The following is an 18,949-nucleotide window of genomic DNA, read 5'->3' as shown; positions in this document are numbered from 1 at the left end:
GTGTCCTGCCAGTGCTGCTAGGGCTGTTCTCCAATGCTATGACTCTCAGAGGCCTGTTACTGCTGGGGTCTCCATGAAAACTGACTGCAGCGGTGTGGGCAGGGGCTGCTTGGAAATGGAGTCCACTGCTGGCCTTATCTGGCCTGCATGCTGGACTTTGCCTGCTCCTGGTGTAAAACATGTGTGGTTTAGTCGTCCTGATTTGCAAACAGTGTATATGATGATAATAAATTGTTTTGGGATCTTGTGATGAAAAATATCTATATAAGGTGCAAAGTATTCATAAGCACTGCTGCCAATAGGATGCTTAACATTGCAGTCTTCTAACATTGCATTCTAACATTGCCAGATGGCAAAAAAGCTTGCCTGGATTTGTTTCTGTTCTTAATGATCTAAAAGCAGCTGGGGTGTTTAACAAATCCTAAAGTGCACACTTAAGTGACAGATTTTAAGTGAGTTATGCAGCCGTTGTCTTTATCCTCTAGCTGTTCCCCTAAGCTAACATCATCACTTCAATCTTGTCTTTGTTGAGCCTCAACCAAGTGAGGCTTCCATATCCTGTTCTCCCCCAAATAGTAATTAAGACACTCAAGTGTTTGGACTGAATAATCTAGAAAGCTGGCCATCTTCAATATACTTAAGGTTCTCCAACCTGTATCTCTGGACTAGCGTTTTAACATGCTATTGATCCAGAACGGTGACACAATACAGCATCTCATGAGGAAATGCCATTAAAGCAGGGAACACCTACCGGGTAATGCACATCGGGCTCTCTCCAAGTGAAATGCCATTGGAAGGCAGTTTACAGGGGTGCATAGGTAATTCAGTATCCTGTGATCAAAAGTATATGATAGATCTAATTGGGTTGGGTCTGCAGGGAGAGATTTTTCAAAGGCACCGTGGGGAGTTAAATACCCGGTTGCTGTTGGAAATTAGGTACTCGGTTCCTCTCATTGTCTTTGAAGAATCTCCCTCTTGAACTTCATATATAAAAGAAGAGAGATAATCAGCTAAGGGAATAAGAACAGCATACGGGTATACCACTGTCTAGTAAGTCTGAGGCATCAATATCCAGAGTTGTCTTGTGATGACTCTTTCGAATTATTTCAGCTAACAATGAAAGATTAAACAGCAGATCAATACAAGGAGATTGATAGCTGCCTGTTGCAGTTGAATATAATAGTTACAGCCGTAAAGTACTGCACCATTTCCACAAACAATGCTATTTTCTACCTGCCATTCAAATACATCTAATACAGGAGAAAAAGGCTAGTTTTCATGCCCATTCTCCTTATCTGGACTAGAATTAAGCTAGAACATCCATATTCACTCTCCCAGTATAAATCACAGATTATAGTTTCCAGATGTAGATCACATTCCCCTTTATCTGAATCTCACCACAAATAAATCCCACAAGTATCCCATTTATCAAACTATATGTTAATATATTACTTGCATGCTCTGGAATAGAAAATGGAGTTTGAAGTGTCCAGAAAGTGTCAATAGTGATTCCAAAAACTTCTGAAGTAGTTGTGTCATCTGTTATATAGATAGTAGACTGGCATAATGGGATAGAGAGAAAATATTTCTGCCACATGCAGTGTCATGATTTACATAGGTGACTGAGAGTATCTTATGTAGCTGATCTTTCCTTACCACATGCAGACTTCAAAAAAATGTTTTTTACATTTTCCTGTTACTTTTTAAAATATTACAATATTTTTTCTAAAAATTCCTTTAAAAATGGAAACAAAAGCCATATTAAAATTACAGTTTAAGCCAGGCATACGCAATGTATCTAGGACCCTGCAGATGGTAGAAAGGAATGTATACAACTTAATGCACTTATGGGACACAGCACTAACTGGAAAGATTCTTCAAGTTTTTGTTTTCTTTTAATTTATAGCGACTGTTGTTAGCCAGTTGTAATATAAAATAATGTTATGAAATGACTTTAAATGTAGAAAGAAGACTCTGTTGCAACCTAAGGGCAGTTGCAGAAAATTTGAATCATATCCTTTTCCTTATCTAAGAGAATGTTAAAATTGGCCTTATAATGGGAACCTGGTTGCAATCTACACTACGGAGTAGTCTCCATAATATAATGAGCATTTCCCCAGCATTTTAAAAGAGCCCCACTGCACATTCTGTATTACACTCTATACATATTGGGACTTGCATTCATATCATTTATAACATATATATCGCTAAGAGGAATGCATCTCTGAGATAACATTCATGTTTTTGTCCTGTCAAGAGCATAGTAAAGATTTCTATTTTTTTAAATTTAATTAATAAAATGGCACGCTTTTTTAAATTCAGGAATGAAAGAGGCTGAAAGAGGTACTATTACCCTGTTGAGGTCCCCGAGTATGCATCCTTAAAGAAAGGAAAATCTCATGCATCTTCTGTCCTATGTGTATATATATAAAATGTTTTATGTATGCATGTTAAGAGCCTATGAGGAAAGCTAGGTAGTCTACGTATGGAATGGGATGTGCACACCTTTAATCACTGCACAGTGTTATAAAAAGGTTCACAGTGTGCCAAATTAAAAATATAATGAAAAGGCATTGTGTATTTCTCTCTCTCTCATGAATTCAGCATAAGAGATAGCATGGAGCTAGCTATGTATTTTCTGGGGACCCATTTTCTGAATGATTCCACATGGAAACTTTTCTGCAAGATTCTGGAAGAATTGTGTTACACTGGAGTAGCCAAAGCTTAGCAACACCTACTTTTGGGAATTCTAACTCCTATTAGCTCATTTCTAAGATATGAGAGCACAGAGGGAAAGGATATTTTTTCCCAGTAGTCTTCTGATGCTTGTGGTGATGTTCTGCACTTTTTTCCTTCAAACCAGAGAAACTAGTCCATGGAAAATTCTTAATAATTAATTTTAATGTTGGCGTTTTAAGCTATCCCTTTTCATTGGCCAGGTGTCCCTCCTTCCAAATTCCTTCCACTTCATTTGAATGTGTAGCCCTCTTTTTGTTCTGTAAAAAGATGAAGCAACCCATTGTGGAGGAGTAGGGGCAAAACTGGGGAAATCTGGTAGATCTAATAGATTTTTTCCAGTGCTGTCATGGAGGTGAGGCATTGTTTGACTTCAAATAAACTTGGAAATAGCACTGCAAGATGCCCTTAGCTGGCAAACTCCCTTTCCCTGTTCAACTTACCAGTGTAATACTCTACAGAACATACTGTTCTTATTTAGGAGTCCATGAAGTTGATTACACTCAGCATAGCTGGGATATTGTTTAAATGTACAATAGCAAATTGTATCAGTTAGGATTGTGCAAAGCGAGCCCTATTCAATTTGGATTCGGCCTGAATCGGGGACAGTGATTTGATTTGTTGATTCAGATCACTGTCCCTGATTCGATTCAGCCCAATCCAAATCTGAAGATTCAGTGGTGATTCAGAGAATCAGCGATTCAGACACAGGCACAGCTTTAAAAGTTCTTTCTACATACCTTGAAGTAGCAGGCATGAGTCATGATCACTGTGATGCTGGGGTTCATGGAACATCCCGCAGGAGTGCGGAGGGGGCCTCCCGGGTTCCCCACCGAGCATATGAAGTGGAGTGGAAGCACTTCAGGTCCATGTCTGGGTCTGCTGCCAAGCACACTGGGAGCCCCCCATGCTTCTGCAGGACCCTCCATGCACCCCAGCATCACAGCACCGACGAGCCCCTGCTACCATAGAGATATGTAGAAAAAACATTTAAAGCTCTCTCTCTGTCTGAATCGTTCCAAATCAATTCGGAGAGATTAAAGGGTCCTCTGATTTGATTTGGATACCAAATTTGGCCGAATCTCTGCTGAATCGAATCAGGGACCAAAGCTTTGCACAGCCTTAGTATCAGTATCTGCTTCTTTCTATATTTAATTAAAATAGATCCAGTTAACTCAATTTAGTCAACTGTTTAAAAAAATCAATAGAAAAGCAAAGACAGTTCATTAAGGGTAACTTAATGTGTATTTCCCCTGATGACCATAGCTATATATTGCATCCACAGTATGGCAAATGTGTAGTATTTTTATATGGTACTTCAAAAAGGTTTCATATGAACAGAGTTACTAAGTTTTAAATCTTACAGTTTTAAATGTCCTGTTATGACCGTGCACTTACTTTCTGATATTTTGTGTGGAGGTTTTTTTGGCTCTTCCCGCTTGGGGGGCAGTGACTAAATTGTACTGCATTTCGGGGAAGTTGCTGTAAAACATGAGCATAGAACAGGGGTTTCCCCCCCCTTTCAAAATTAGGGGTTACACTAATAAATAAAAGTAATGTTGGGGTGGAACTCCTTGATCTTTTCCGAAATACGGACAGATTTTAATCACTGTACAAAAGTGCTCTCAATTAAAGCAACACTTTTTAAAACTGCAAATCTGCAAAAGTTTCAAACAGTGATCTTTGCCCCTGATTTCTTCTGCAACATCTGTAAGCTGTAAGTCATCAGTTCTGTTCTTGTATACATGTAAAATCCTCCATCAGTTGAGCTATGATTGTCCTATTGTGAATTGAAGCCATGTTTTAATGCAGTGTAGAGCACAGAAAATATGCTTACTTATAGCACTGATTGCTGGTACAATCAGAATACATATTATCAAACTTGCTGTTTCAGAACACTTACGATATTCAGCTTGGCTTGTCAAACTCATGTCTGAGCTGATTCCAGTTATCTTTCTGCAAGTTTAAAACAGCTGAAGCTGAAGAATTAGTTGATCATAATGGAAATCATAACCATAGATGTAAAACATGGTCTTTCTTGCATTTTCAGTTCTTTTGTGTTATGAGAACCTTAGATTTTGAAAACACTGCTGGATACTGGATATTGCATTTTTTAAAAAATTAGATGTAGTTATATGTATCTTTGAACTTGACTATCTGGGGTCACTTGTCCCTATTTCCATTTACTCAGGGACTGTTTTTGGGAGGTTCTGGCATTGGGAATCTCCTCAGTTTTCAGCTTTTTTGCTCCTACAATCAGTTTGGGCTTTTATCGGCTTTTATCTCATCAGATGGGCTGAAAATAAATCAACTGTCATTTTCTTAAGAGATTACCCTTCTATTGGTGAAAAGTCCAACCCTTGCTGAGTTTTGTGGAAATTGTTACCCCCCTCCCAAAAAAAACCCAAAAACAAACAAACAACCTTAAACCTGGGAACCAAAGAAAGTGAAAGGCTTTTTCCCCCCAACTTCTTAGGGTCTCATTTCAGGTTTCTTTGATGCATTCTTTGCAACTTTGCAAGTTTATGCATTTCACAAAGCAGTTCTTGAATATTGAAACCAATGCTTCTGTACCATAGCCATCTTGTTGGATAGAGAATATGTGTAGTTGATGATGCAAAGAACATGTTTTATGTCCTGAAATATAGCATCTCATTTAGAGAAATGATTTCCATGATCTCATATTGAAAATCTGGATTTATAAACTTGTCCTGATCCTTTTTTGGCCACTTCGAAATATCAGGACCATAGCTCTCATTGTATACAAAGCAGTTCAATGAAGTGGCAGCCAATCTCTTCACATAAGTTTTTGCACAAGATAACCCAGGCTGCTTGGTTATTTTCCTTGGTCTGTTCTTTTTTCTTTCATTCTGATAGTAATGAAAATTTTGTGTCAGCAATATTCATTGGCTTTTGAAGACTATCAGCTGCTTTGTGATTCTGCAAGGAAGCTTGGCGTCTCTAGTTTGTCTCAAACCTTTTTTCAGTTAGAGAATCCAGATGGTGTGAAAGCTTCATTTGCATCGAGTCTAATGTAGTTGTACATAAAAGCTGTGCAACAGTCAAAAGAGTATGCTGTCACTAGTTATAGAATAATGGAGTTACTGAAAGTCATCAAACCAGGATTAGCAGTAAGGATGGCCAACTGTCATTTGTTTCCCACTGCGGGCAGTTGTGGAGAAAGCACAGTACCACAGCCAGCAAAAGTCAGTCCACTTGTTTGAAGCGTACAGGTTTCCCTGGTTTTATGCTGTAGATGCGTTCCTAGAAAAAAGTGCATAACTCAAATTCGCATAAAGGGAACCCACTTTACGATGTAACAAATAGGGATACGTTCCAAGACCTCGACTGTACTGACCCCCTGACCCGTTTCCACCACTGTGACAATTCACACAAGCACAGGGCCGTGGTTAATGTGGGGATGGCAACTATAGCAACATGTCACAGACAACAAGTGATGAGCACAGATCCACATGGGAGGCTATAGTTTGGTGCGCGTCACTCCCCCAGTGCACCGCACAAAGCAGCTGACTACGGACTTCCGCCACATCGGTTGCATAAGAGTGAATTGACCTTGCATATAACAAATTTTTGGTATAAAAAGGGTCATCGCATACGAGCGTATTCGCACGTAGAGAACCTGCGTAAGGCAAGGGAAACCTGTAGTTTCCTTTTAGTCAGCTATGTTTAAGTGATTTTATTCAAGTACCATATATACACATATGTTTAATATGCGTATGCATGTATATTAATTCCTTGGGTTTCTCTCACTTAAATTTTGTCACTGAAAAGCCTACAACTATACTATTATTCATATGCAGGTGTATGCATTATTTTCATATTTTACTTAGTTGCTACTGTAGGACCATGTACAGTTGTAGACTTAAAAACAATATCCTCTGGCACACACATCAGCTTATTGATTTTTATATAGTCACTATGTTCTTTGTAGAAGAGTCTCAAATGTGGCAGAATTAAGAAAGGAAACAGCCCATGCACGATCTGTTGATTTGACTAGAAAACAATTGTTCTCATTTTGCTTATAACCTTTTGGGTTCCTCTTACTCTGAAGCCCTGCTGGGGGAGAGACTTCACATATATGACAGCTGTAAGGCCTTTGGCCTTCAAATATGATTGCTTTGGAGTCAGTGGCTGCAAAGGAAATCAAAGAATCATGGGCTCCCTGGTCTCTTGCATGAAAGTGTGTGGGAAGAAGGGCGGGAAGAAGAAAGGAGCCAGCTGGGAGGCTCAGAGTCAGCCCCAAGGGAATGACAACTGACTGGGCCCAACTCAGGTCTCCTTAGACAGAGGGACCAGAGGTCCTCATGCAGAGAGAGGGCGGATTAGTATTTCTTACAAGAAAATGAGGATACCTTGGTTTTAGTAGGAGTAAAGGAGACATAGGCAGGTGAGCCTTACTTTGGCACAAGCAAATGCACCTTGCTAGAGAAAGAGACCTTGCTTATCCATCCAGAGTAGAAAACAGATAGTGCCTGCCCTAGAGAGGATGCTTTCAGTCTGGCCTCGGCTACCAAGGCCAAGTTGGTATCCTGGGGGAAAGAGAGGGATTGAATGGCTAAGACCATTAGAAAACTACTCTTGGCCTGAGGAGAACATACCATGACTTACCAGAGACGGTCTCTGTTGCAACAGTCAGCTAGTGTAATGTCAACGTTCAGATGCTCTTATTTTTTATTCCTTTTTTAATACTGTCAGACCCCTTTCCCATGTAAGAAAGTTATCTATGCCCCTGAAAAGTAAAGCTAGTATTGGCAGTTGTGAAGGAATGCAAAAGATGATAAAGTACTAAAATGGACCCCATTGTTCTTAGGTAGTGAAATGCCTTCCAACGTACAGTGCATTTTTGATTTCTTAAAACATTCAGACTGAGCATTTGTTGGAAAAGCAAACGGCTGCATAGGATTTTGGCCAGACTCTGTGGATTATAGTTTCATTTACAGCAAGACCTTAATTACTTTTTTTCAGTAATAGACATACTATATGGATTATGTGAGGGTTTGGCAGATTTTTCTTGGCCTTTGTTTAAACTTCACTGAAAGACAGTGCTGGAGGATGATGTCAGTGTTGCCAGATGAATTGACCAGACATGGAATTCTGTAAAAATAGTGAAGGTGTTACAGGAGGAGGGAGCATTTTTGTGCCAACAGGTTTCATGCAGAAGTTGGAAGGATTTTTTTTTTTTTTTATGGCGAAAAGCCTGTAAGCACCCACATGTGGGCTCACTGGTATGCACCTGTTTCCATCACTCCTATGTAATGCCAATCAAGACGGTCTCTGAAGTAGGGAATGAATATAGCTGTTTTTATTTGTATGCGTAATTTAGGTTTTTAAATATATTTGAGTTAATCTGAACTTGCAACTGAAATCTTTTGACAGCAAATGATCAAGTCTGTTTTTTTTCTCCAGGACCATTTCCTCATTTATAAAAAGAAAAAAAACCCAAATAAACAAAAAAACCCAAAACAAAGCTGATTGTACTTACCTGTCTTTTGTAAGGTCTGCACCTGAATCCTAAAATTCTAAACTTCCTTTGAACTTTGGGTGAAAGTTTCTCTGAAATTACCATTTTAAATACCTTTCCTAATGCCTAAATAAATGGTTGTGCTCTTTCAGATCTCTTTCTGATTATCCATTATGATAAACAGTATTCTGTACTCTTTTTGGGCTTACTTTCTCGATGGTGCCTGCAAATTGCATTTACCAGGAGCTAGAACTTTCCAGCTTGTCTTTCGTGTTAGGGAGAGGTTACACCATAATTTACCTTGTAATAGGTAAATAAAAAAAATAAAATGTTCTTCTGTGCTTGCAGTTTGTTTTTTCAATACACACATGCCATGAGGAGACGTGCCTACATGCTCTATTAACTGACTGAATACAGGTTGTATTCAGGTTGTACAAAATATATCAGCTTAAGAGCCCATTGTACACTGCCTATAGTATAGGTTCTTATTGTAGGTGGAGGGAGAATTGGCTCCCACCACAAAAATCTGCCAAATAGCAGTTGAGAAGTTGCTTCATTAACCAGAAATAATTTTGAAGGGCAAAGGGCTGTAGGTATGTCATCATCTCAGAGTTAGCGTGGCCATCCATTTGATTTTAGGAAGCAGGAGATAGACCTCATTGCTATCTTCAGTTTCTGGCAGACATTACATTTATTCATGATTGTGTTAATTGGGTAATAAATTGTACCAAGATGCTCCTGAACATCTGTCATGGCAAGGTGCACAACTTTAGGGGTCCAGGATAAAATTTCTCAGTCCTCATTGTGCAAATCTAATAGGTCCCTTCTGATCCTAAAATCTGTGAAATCTATGAATGTCTGATAGGAGCCTTTTAGTTTTATACCAGTCAGTTATTGGATGAGTTAGTAAAAAAGTGTAGTCTAGCTCTCAAAAATGAGGTGGGCCAGAAAGAGGCAAAGAGCTGCGTTTCCTAGCTCTCATGTCAGAAATAGTTCATTTTTCTTTAGCTGCTATAACATAATTGTAGCCCAGCATTAGTGGAGAAGTAAGCTTAGCCTGTCTTGGCACCTGACCAGCCTTTGTGGGAGTCTGCATAACCTTCTGGCTGTCTGCACGCTGCCACCTCCCTCGTCTAGTTCTGTTGACATTTATAGCGATGGAGGAGTTGCCTTGTCATTCTTCACTGGTTTTTAAGGATCCAGTCAAGCTGCCACTTCAATTTAACTTATCTATGGCAGTCAGTGAACTCTTAAATCTACATCCGCTTTATAAAACAGTTATTTCATTCTCCTTGTGGATTGTCCCCCATAAATAAAACACGAAGTCTTATAAGCTTTCCGGGTTTGCTTGTTTGTTTATTTACCTAAAGAATTTAAGGCTTCCTTGTTAATTAGGAAAAAGGCATGAAGCCCGGTGTAGGAGAGTGGCATGTGATACATGAACTAAAGAAACAGGTTCTGTCCCCATTCATGCCTTCAGCCTTGTTAGACTTGTTAATCTACCTCCGGTTAGTGAAGCAAGCGCAACAAATAAAGCTGGTTTTCTGATGTTGTTCAGAGCTGTTCTTACTCTGTCTCCCTTACTGCTTCTACATTTTGCATTGCCTTCCACTGCATAATAGCTGTAGCAGATTTCACTTTGTTGCTTTTGTCAAAGTTCGTCACCTGAGCATTTCGGATGCCTTTTATGCTAGATAAATGGCAAAAGTGTGTTACAGCTTTCTTACTAGTTTAGTAATGGATTGAGCCTTCATAAGGTCTTGCAGAGCTTTGATGTTTTATATTGTGGTTTTGAAGGTTTTTTTGTTTCAGGTTTTTTTGCCCCCTTTTTACTCTTTCATGTTCCTACCTAAGTATAGCAAATACTAATTAATAGCTACCTGTAATAGTTGGGAACACATCCTCACCACTTTTGAGGCAAGTTCCCATCATTCCAAGTCAGCAATAATTTAGATCACTGGTCATGACTTTACAGCCAGTTTGCTATGTTTTGTAACTCGAAAACTTTCTGAGATTGTCGTAACTAAAAATTTAGGCTAAACTAGAGAATAGGAATGAGCCCCATTTCTGGGCATTTGTGACAGATTTATCATTGGAGATTATTCCTTTGTCCTTTTGAAGAAAGCTGCATATGTGAACAAAGTCTTGAATTAAATGTGTAGTGATGTGGCCGACTGTGAAAAGTCTTTCTCTGCAGCTGTTGTTCAGAATAGAAGTATTAACTGAGTTTCCCATTGGGATTAGTTACACCACTAGGTATAGTGATTTTTTTTTTTCTTCCTCATTTCAGTTCAGCCCTTTCCATATTTTATGAAGAATGTTTCCATTATTTGTGGAGATGACTGGGCGTTCTTATTTGGAAATAAATTATTGATCATTTTTAAACTGTACACCTCAATTCCTGTTTCAATTTTAAATGTCTCTTGTTGTTGCCGTATTGTTTTTTGTCTTTATGTAACCTTCAGAGCAAGGTACTTGATAGATAAATAAGAAACAGTCCCACAGAGGAGGCCTAGCTGGTTGAAGCTCAGTTTGAATAATACCAAGGTAATGCCAATAGAATAGGTAAGGTGCTAAAAAGATGCATGTAAAGGATTAGTATTGAAGCTCTATATTGAGGTAATATAATTTAGTAGACTTAGGACTGGTCCTGTGTATTCATTTGTCATCTCTGTGTTAGAGCTTGCTTTCTTTCTACAAATACGCCATTTCTTTTAGTTGTGAACTTTGCCTTATTGAGCCTCATTTTTGTCACTAAGTTACACTGATGTTATAAAAGGAGTTAATGTTGGGCTACTTCAGATCATTCAGTAACAGACTGTTGTACTGTGTGGCTGGACAGGGTTCACACACAATATTAAATTGAGATTTTTTTTCCCCTATAGAAAGCATGTTATTACCTCTGTTTTCATTGATCTGCATGGGAGGTGGTTTCATTGCTGACTAGGCCTTATTACTTGAACTATGTACTTGGGTCACTTTTAAATCTTGCCTTTTTTTTTTTTGTACAACATCTCTAATTTTGGCTTTTTTTTCTGTCCATGCAGCTACAAGTTTAATTCAAGCCCGTATCATTTTATAGCTTGAGTACTGAAACCTACTTTCTTCTGGCTGTGATTGATATAATGTAACTTTCCTTAAGTTAATTCACGATGTTGATGCCCAAAATAATCTTGGCCACTTCCTTTGACCCTGTTTCTTCCCTGACTGTCTCTTCATCTTCTCATCAAATACAGTTTTCTTGTCTTCACTTTTAAGGCCCTTCATAACTTAATCCCCACTCTACATACTAGAGCTAGTAACATATTGTATAATCAACCCTAAATTCTCTCTCAGCTTTACCGGCCATCAGCTTACTACTTCTTTTAAACCCCCCATGCTTTCTCATGCTGCCCACTTACACATGGGAGAATTCCCTGAAAAATCATTCACTATTGTATCTCTCGTCAGTCTTTCCTTAAGACTGATTTCTGACACAATCCCCAGAAAAAGCTGCCTGCTGATAATGGCTGGGTAGCTCACAAGCCCTGATGATTCTCTTGTACCTTATTATGTTTTCTTGCTCCTTACTTCTCATCTCAGTTGAAAAATAAAACAAGGCAAATAACCCATATGACCACCAGAGTTAGATCTCTACTTCAGTACATCAGTTTGCTTGTATTCACTTTCCTTACCTATGTTCTGTTGAGATCCTAAACTCTTCACGACAGACAGTGTCCCCCTCCTTTATACAGCATCCAATACAGTGCAACTAATTCCATGTCTGATGCGAGTCTTTTGGTGCTTTCGTAATATAGACACTGCTTTTATCTGCTTTGATAGAAAGTCCCGAGTAGCGGGAAAGTTGCTTTAGAGGTGACAGGTGAGAGTGGCTTTATTCTGGCTATTTTAAGTCCCAATTCTGATTCTTGCTATGGAGATGAGTGAGGTAGGGTTAAAACAGATAGTCCTGGGGAGATTCAGGGCAAGACTGTGTTCCGGTAGAAAGCTTGGAGAGGGATCAGGATCAGAGCGGTGCTAAAGCCACTTTAGACTCCCTCCGTGTGCGTCTGAGTCCTGTACGTGTGTGTCTTGGGGTATGACTATATAGGGCTTATGGTGGAATTACTCTATCCAGCAATAATCTTTCCTCATTAACAGTTTGGGGCTTTTCTCCTGTAGTTCTGCTAGGGCTAAAACGCCACCCTACTTCTCTCTTCAGTCACAGATTTAATAGGATCTTACAAATTGGTGCTCGAGATGGGGGCCTGTCTCTGCCCCAGGTTTAAACAGAAAAGGGATCCTGGCTAGGCATTCTCTTTGGAGGGTCTTCAACTGCGATATACACACTCTTGCTGTGTTTTGGGCTGGCCTGTGTGGAGCCTGTCTCTCTTGTGCTTCTGAGAACTGGGAGGTCTGAGAGTAGAGGGTGATGGTTACATAGATGGACAGTTGATCGGGTTGTTGTTTAATCTGTACTTGTGTATTTGAATTATTGAATGCCAGATGGTGCATAGGATATGTTCTGTGGAAATCTTAAATAAATACAGACATGATAAGTGCCCTTAGCAGCAGCTTCATTTTCTGAGTCCATCTTTAGCAGAGACCTCTAACATTTTCCTTTGCTATCAGAAGGCAAATATCTCATGACTATTGCCAGAGAACAAAAAACCCAGACATGTTGTCTGTGTTCGTCCTGTCACAGTCAAGTGCTTGATTTATTATTTCTGAGATCTATCAGACCAAACGCAGCCCTGCAGTAATTGTGGGGCAATGGGATGAGTATCACTTGAGAATTGCTCTCTAGGGCTTTATTTCCAGTCCTTTGACAAGTATATTTTTAATATTAAAAGGACATTCTTCAGCTGTGGGGCTGCCTTGGAGGGTAGTCAGATTTGAAATTTACCTAGCATATACGTATGCCTGATTCGACTGGATAGCTGGGATATCAGATCTGGATGTGTTTACTGGATGGCTGTTCGTATTGTAGTGTGCGTTGCCTTGGTAATCAGCAAGTCAGAGTACTGGCTGCTTGTTTGTTAACTGAGACTAGCATTGTTCCCACTGCAACATGTTTGCTCTTTAATGTGGGATAATAGACCGCCTAAAGCTCACTTTTGTTCCTGGCCTGTTTGCTCACAATTCTTAGAGGTCAGTTGACTGCTCTGCAGTTGGGCATGGTTGAAAACATGTATGAATTTTGCCTTTGGCTGTGGATTGAGTCAGCAAATGACCCTGGATATTTGCTTTGCTTTTGCTGAGGCAGGAACTTGGAAATGAAGCAGAACTACACAGAACTTGGAAATGAAAAAGTTGTTAAGTGTTGATTCAGAAGCTCCCATTCTTTCCAGCCTACATAGAAAATGGCCAGCCATACTCTCTAAACTAAACTCTAGCTACTTTTTTTGCTTAGTTTTGGGCAATGGAAACCACTATTGAAGATCTGCTGTCACCAGAATACTGTTTTGTTTGTTTGTTACAAAAACAGAACCATTAAATTAAACCAGTAGCGATTGCTGAGGATAAATGAGGTTAATTCTAGGGTGCTGATGTTTGACTTTTTGTGACTCAGGCACCACATGCTGGTTATCTGTATGCACCTCCCAGCTATCTTTTTCTTTTCAGAAGACGAAAAAAGCAAGAGAGTGCTGATTTGATTGCAAGGGGATAGATAACACACGACATTAGTGTTGGCCAATGTTGCTCTTGCCAGTGGTGGGCATTTTAAGCACGAGACATGAAACCATGTGGAAGCCCAGTGTCAGCAAAGAGAGCAAAACTATGCATATGAACCTGTGCCTTTATTGCATTGGCTTCCATGAATGGAATTTCTTGGGTTCACAAAGAATGGGATGACCACATTTTTAATATATTGGCTAGGATTATTGATGTCCACAGTGGAAATATTTTAGTGACTACCACTGAGAGATTAGGGATACCCAGTTTTAAAAGAAACTAGCTCTCAGTCAATATACAGCTCAAAATTCCATGTTTCCTCTTAATTTGCATTTTTCAAATTGAGACTGAAAGTATAGTTTTTACTGTTCAAAGTGGTGCATATTATATATGAAACAACAGAAGATGCGGTGCTTAGTGCATAGTTTCTTTTGAGCTGCGAACAATTTGGGAAAGTCCAGGGATCCAAAGAGTTGGTTCATTTTTTTGCTTAGAGTCAAAATGATACTTACAGGGAATATTAAAATGAACCAGGTATGACTGTAAAGCCAAACGTCTTAAAATACGAAGCCAAACTGTTGAAATTTGTTTGTATATAGCTAGTCTGAAAATAGCTTGCTGTTTTCAGAGACAACTATATGTCACCAGGATATTGCTACAGCAGTGGCTAGTATCATCCCTTGAATCTCTCTCTCTCTTTTTTTGACTCCAGTGTAAAAAATCTTTAGCGCTTAAACAGTATTTTCTGAGGAAAAAAAATAAATCAATGAAATTTGTCCGTCTTCAGTGAGCAGAATTATCTCTTAGGGGGTTGGGGGAAAGATTATCATGACTTTCTCTGCACAGTTGGTGAATCTAAATTGGTTTGGGCTGAAAGCTTTAACTGAAAATGAAGAGAATGAATCTAACTTTCCGGGAAAGGTCATGTGACCTTTCTAAGGCACACTTTATTAGTTTTGTAACACATTTGCTCTGGAGGACATGATTTTTAAACATGTTTTTCTAGTGGCTTTTATTAGGAAGGGTATTGCAAGTTGTTTTTCACCAAACATTTGTCTTAATAATAGTAACTCTGGTGCTCTTTACCTTTAGGCCTTCAAACTCAAATTAAAATACATGTATCAAATTTGCCACTGAATTTGAACTTTAAGGAAAACATGGTGGGAGATGAGGCTTTTCCTCTTACATTTCTATTCACAGAAAGATTGTGGAAACTGATTAGAGACTGTACCACTCATGAGTCATCATTTACTTAGTAAAAATGAACTTCTGCTTAGAGGCTACATGAGCAGGCCAGATTACTTTTTAGGCATGTGGTCCATTTGTTAGGATTTGCTTTGAGTTTCCTGCAGAGATTTTGGATATTCTTACAGATACAAAGAATTGGCTCATTAACTCTCACCTGTCTTTTGTGAAGAAAATGTTACTCCTCTCTTAACCAATGAAGAAACTGAGGCTGGGTGGGCAGATGGTTTGCTATGTTCACACAATTTAATTACCACCTTCAGTCCGTCAAAAAGACCTCAGTTCCAATATTACTGTACCATGCAAGACTGATGAAGAGGCATTGCATCTGTATTCCTAACTCTGACTCATGTGTTCTGACTTCTAGGTTCCTTTTCCATTGATTCAATATGAGATTTAGACAGGCCTCTAAGGACATTTATATATGTGCTCTGGGAGTGGGGGCAAAGAGGAAGGGCGCTTTAGAGTGGTTCCAAGAGCTGCTCTAATGAAAGCTCCCAGATCATCTTGTGTATCAATGTCCCCCCAGTGAAAAATGGCAGCAGGGGTGCTTTAAATGCCCCCACTGCCATTTTTCAGTGCAGGGCTGCTGATATGCAAGATGTTGGAGTGAGGTAATTACCATGCTCCAGCAGACTCAATTAATCAAGTCTGCTCTGATATGCTCTAATTATAGCGCATCAGAGCAGCCTTGCTGCACATGTATAGACGCCCTAAACTTCTGTGACTCAGTTGATGCATTGTTAAAATGCACGTTGTTCTTTTATGGGGGGGATATTGTAGCTTGATTAGAGTGAAATTCTAGCCTTTGGCTACAGTCAAACGGACAAATTACTCAGAGTAAATGCTGGCCCCATCAATCACAATACTGATTATTGATTTAACAAATCCAGTATCTCAAAACTCACCCAAAATTTAAAGCACCAAATTCTTTATAGTGTCTATCAAAAATCATAAACGGGCCAAAACGTTGGGACACTCCCAAAACATGATGCGAGGGTCACGAAGTTCCTCCAGATTGTACTGAGAACTTCCTAGATCTGGGATTTGGGGACTTTGGTTTCCATACCATATGTTTTGCAAAGTTCCTGCACACATTGTATACCTGATTAGTTGATCAGATAGCATAGCAGCGGAAGCCCTGCTGATCAATCATTCGTTTGCTCTTGGTAGTTCATATAAATATTGAGCTGTAAATATGAATCCATAGTCAAAGGCTCTCAAGGATCATTTCATCTAGATAAATTCCCTGTTTCTAACTTGACATTGGAATGTGATTATGACCATGACATTTTACTAAATATTTTTCAGGCCTATAATTAGATTTTCTTTTAATTTTACCAGCGAAAGGAATATTATGGTAATAGGGTCAGAACAATGCCACAGAAAAGGAAGATGAATATTTTCACTAACAGTTCCTATGATACTGTAAGTACAGTGATGCCAAGGTTAAACTGCTGGGAATGTGGCTTCTGGCATCCCTCCGTAGGGTGGTAGATATTCTGGCAGCATTCACCCATTTGCTGTTGTGCCCATGTATTATGCATCTTGTTTTTACTCAAACCAGCTTCTGATGATTCTGGTTAGGAAAATGAATGTCATCTGGCAAGAAAAAAGTTCCTTTTAAGAACAAGCACCTGGTGCCCTTTGACCATTAAAAAAGATATTTTGTTTTGCTGCCTTCTTTCTTTCTGCTAAAGAAGCCTCTGTTCAGACAGGTTTCTTTTTAAAACTGTGGAGTAGAAGAGAAGTCCATTTTTGTTTTCACTCTGTATTCAGCCTCCAGTCTTCTCTGGAGAAGAGAAGACTGAGGGGATTTCATAGCAACCTTCAAATACCTGAAGGGGGGTTCGAAAGAGGATAGAGCTAGACCCATGCTTCCCAAACTTTTCCCAAACATGGCCCCTAGCTCCCAACCTGCAGCCCCCCACCACCTCACTCTTGACCCACAACCCCCTGGTCCTGCCTGCCAGTGCCTGTCAATCCCAACCCGCACCCCCCTGGCTCTGCCGGTGCTGCTCACTCCCAACCTGCAGCTTCCCACTTGCCCCAGGTGCCCCAGAGTTGGGGCCTGCAGACCCCTGCCCTTCTCCACCCCCCCAGCAGCGTCCAAGCCCTGGCTGCTGCTCACAGGAAGTGGTAGCTAACGCGGCCAGAGCGGAGCATTGGGGCTGCTTCCCATATCATCCCCCATCCCCTTGCTGCGGGTGTGGGGCTCCTTGGCCTGCTGCCCTCACCCTTGGGGCTCCATGGCCCAGCAGGCAGGATCTGATGTGGGAGGGAGCACCACGCCACCAAGCTGAGGCACTCCCTGCTCACCTGGCAGCAGTGGGGGCACAACTCCATGCCACTGCCACGATGAGGCAGCACTCCCTCCTGCGCTGGGTCCTGCCCACTGCACTGTGCCAGGTAGCTCGTGCCTGGAACTAGTCCAGCCCCATTGCATCTCTGCGCCCTGCTGTGGGTATATGAATCTCCTAACCCCAACTGCTCATGTTGTGGCCCCATTTGGGGTTGTGATCCACAGTTTGGGAACCCCTGAGGTAGACTGTTCTCAGTGGTGGCAGGTGACGGAACAAGGAGCAATGGTCTCAAGTTGCAGCAAGGAAAGTTTAGGTTAGATATTAGAAAATTCTTATCACTAGGAGGGTAGTAAACCCAGAGAAGTGATAGATTATCCATCCTTGGAGGTTTTAAGACCCAGCTGGACAAAGCCTTGGCGGGGATGATGTAGTTGGGGCTGGTCCTGCTTTGAGCAGGGGGTTGGACTAGATGTGACCTCCGGAGGTCCCTTCCAACCCTCGTTTTCTCTGCTGCTTTGTTGTTTCTGTGAAAGTCTTATGAAGTTGGTGTGTTTTACTTGCATGCTTCTCTCTAAAGTGATAGCACCTTTTTGCCAATATGTTCACGTATTATTATTATTATTATTATTATGTAACCCATCCTGATCACACTAGAAAGTCTCATGGGGCTTTTTTTCTTTTACCAAGCAAAGCAAAAAAAAATAAAAATAGAACATCGAAGCTACAAATGCTAACAAAGGAGGCCAGTTGCAAAACCCTGGAAACTGAATATAGAAAATCAAGCTCTTTTAAGCATGCAGCTCTGCCTTTTTTTCTAGTGCCAGGTTGACATACTAATTTATATTGGCTGCCTAACATCTGGTTCATTCTTGCAGCTTTTCAATGACTGACAAATCCTTGTGGCCCTTTTCATCTGCTTTTAGCATTGTTCTAATTAACATTGCTATTTTTATTTACATTAGGTGAAAGAAGAGATGCTGTTTGAAGCACTGGTTACCAGAAAGACAGTGACAGTGGGGGAGAAGCTCATTTTACCATACAAACTAGCAGAGGTACGTAGTGTTTATTTTAAACTGGAGGAATGTTAATGTGGTTTTCAGTGCTCTAGTGTGAGAGCTTGAAATGTACACTCAGCTTTGGTCAGTACTGACTTTTCGAGACCTTTAAAAATAAATAAATATAGGGAAGGTTGGTAGAGGAGAATGTCTCGAGGCAATTGACTCTGCTCCTTCACCCTGTCACAGCTTTAGCAGTGTTTACATTCTTGGAAAGCAGATACTGCAAATGGTTATGTAGGGATGCATAACTGTTTTAATGGCTTTTTGGATACATGATAAATGCTGTGTGTGTAGTAAGAGCATTTTCAGGTGGTGGTCTGTATTGCCCCTCTTCAAATTGTAGCCCTTGTTCATCTCAAAGAAGCCCTCTCCGGAGTCCCAGCTGAAAAAATGTTGATAGTCTTAGCAAGTGCACCAGTCACTGATTTGCTTTTGCAGGGAGGTGGTGTGGGGGGGCGCTGTGCATGCTC

The 18,949-nt window shown here is 40.2% G+C and overlaps 1 protein-coding gene across 2 annotated transcripts in view; it reads left to right on the top strand.

The window, feature by feature from the left end:
• The window catches only part of MYO9A (myosin IXA), a 317,277-nt gene that overhangs the window by 133,183 nt on the left and 165,145 nt on the right, over positions 1–18,949 (top strand). For both annotated transcript variants that reach the window (XM_019533260.1, XM_019533261.1), the window contains exon 9: positions 18,384–18,473. In XM_019533260.1, the coding sequence (XP_019388805.1) occupies positions 18,384–18,473 (90 nt within the window). The remainder of the gene's footprint in view (positions 1–18,383; positions 18,474–18,949) is intronic.

The sequence above is a fragment of the Crocodylus porosus genome, unplaced genomic scaffold (assembly GCF_001723895.1).
Source record: "Crocodylus porosus isolate Cpor-Errol unplaced genomic scaffold, CroPor_comp1, whole genome shotgun sequence".
Classification (NCBI taxonomy): domain Eukaryota; kingdom Metazoa; phylum Chordata; order Crocodylia; family Crocodylidae; genus Crocodylus; species Crocodylus porosus.
Note: the sequence above shows the minus strand (reverse complement) of the source record. Positions and strands in the feature narration are given on the sequence as shown.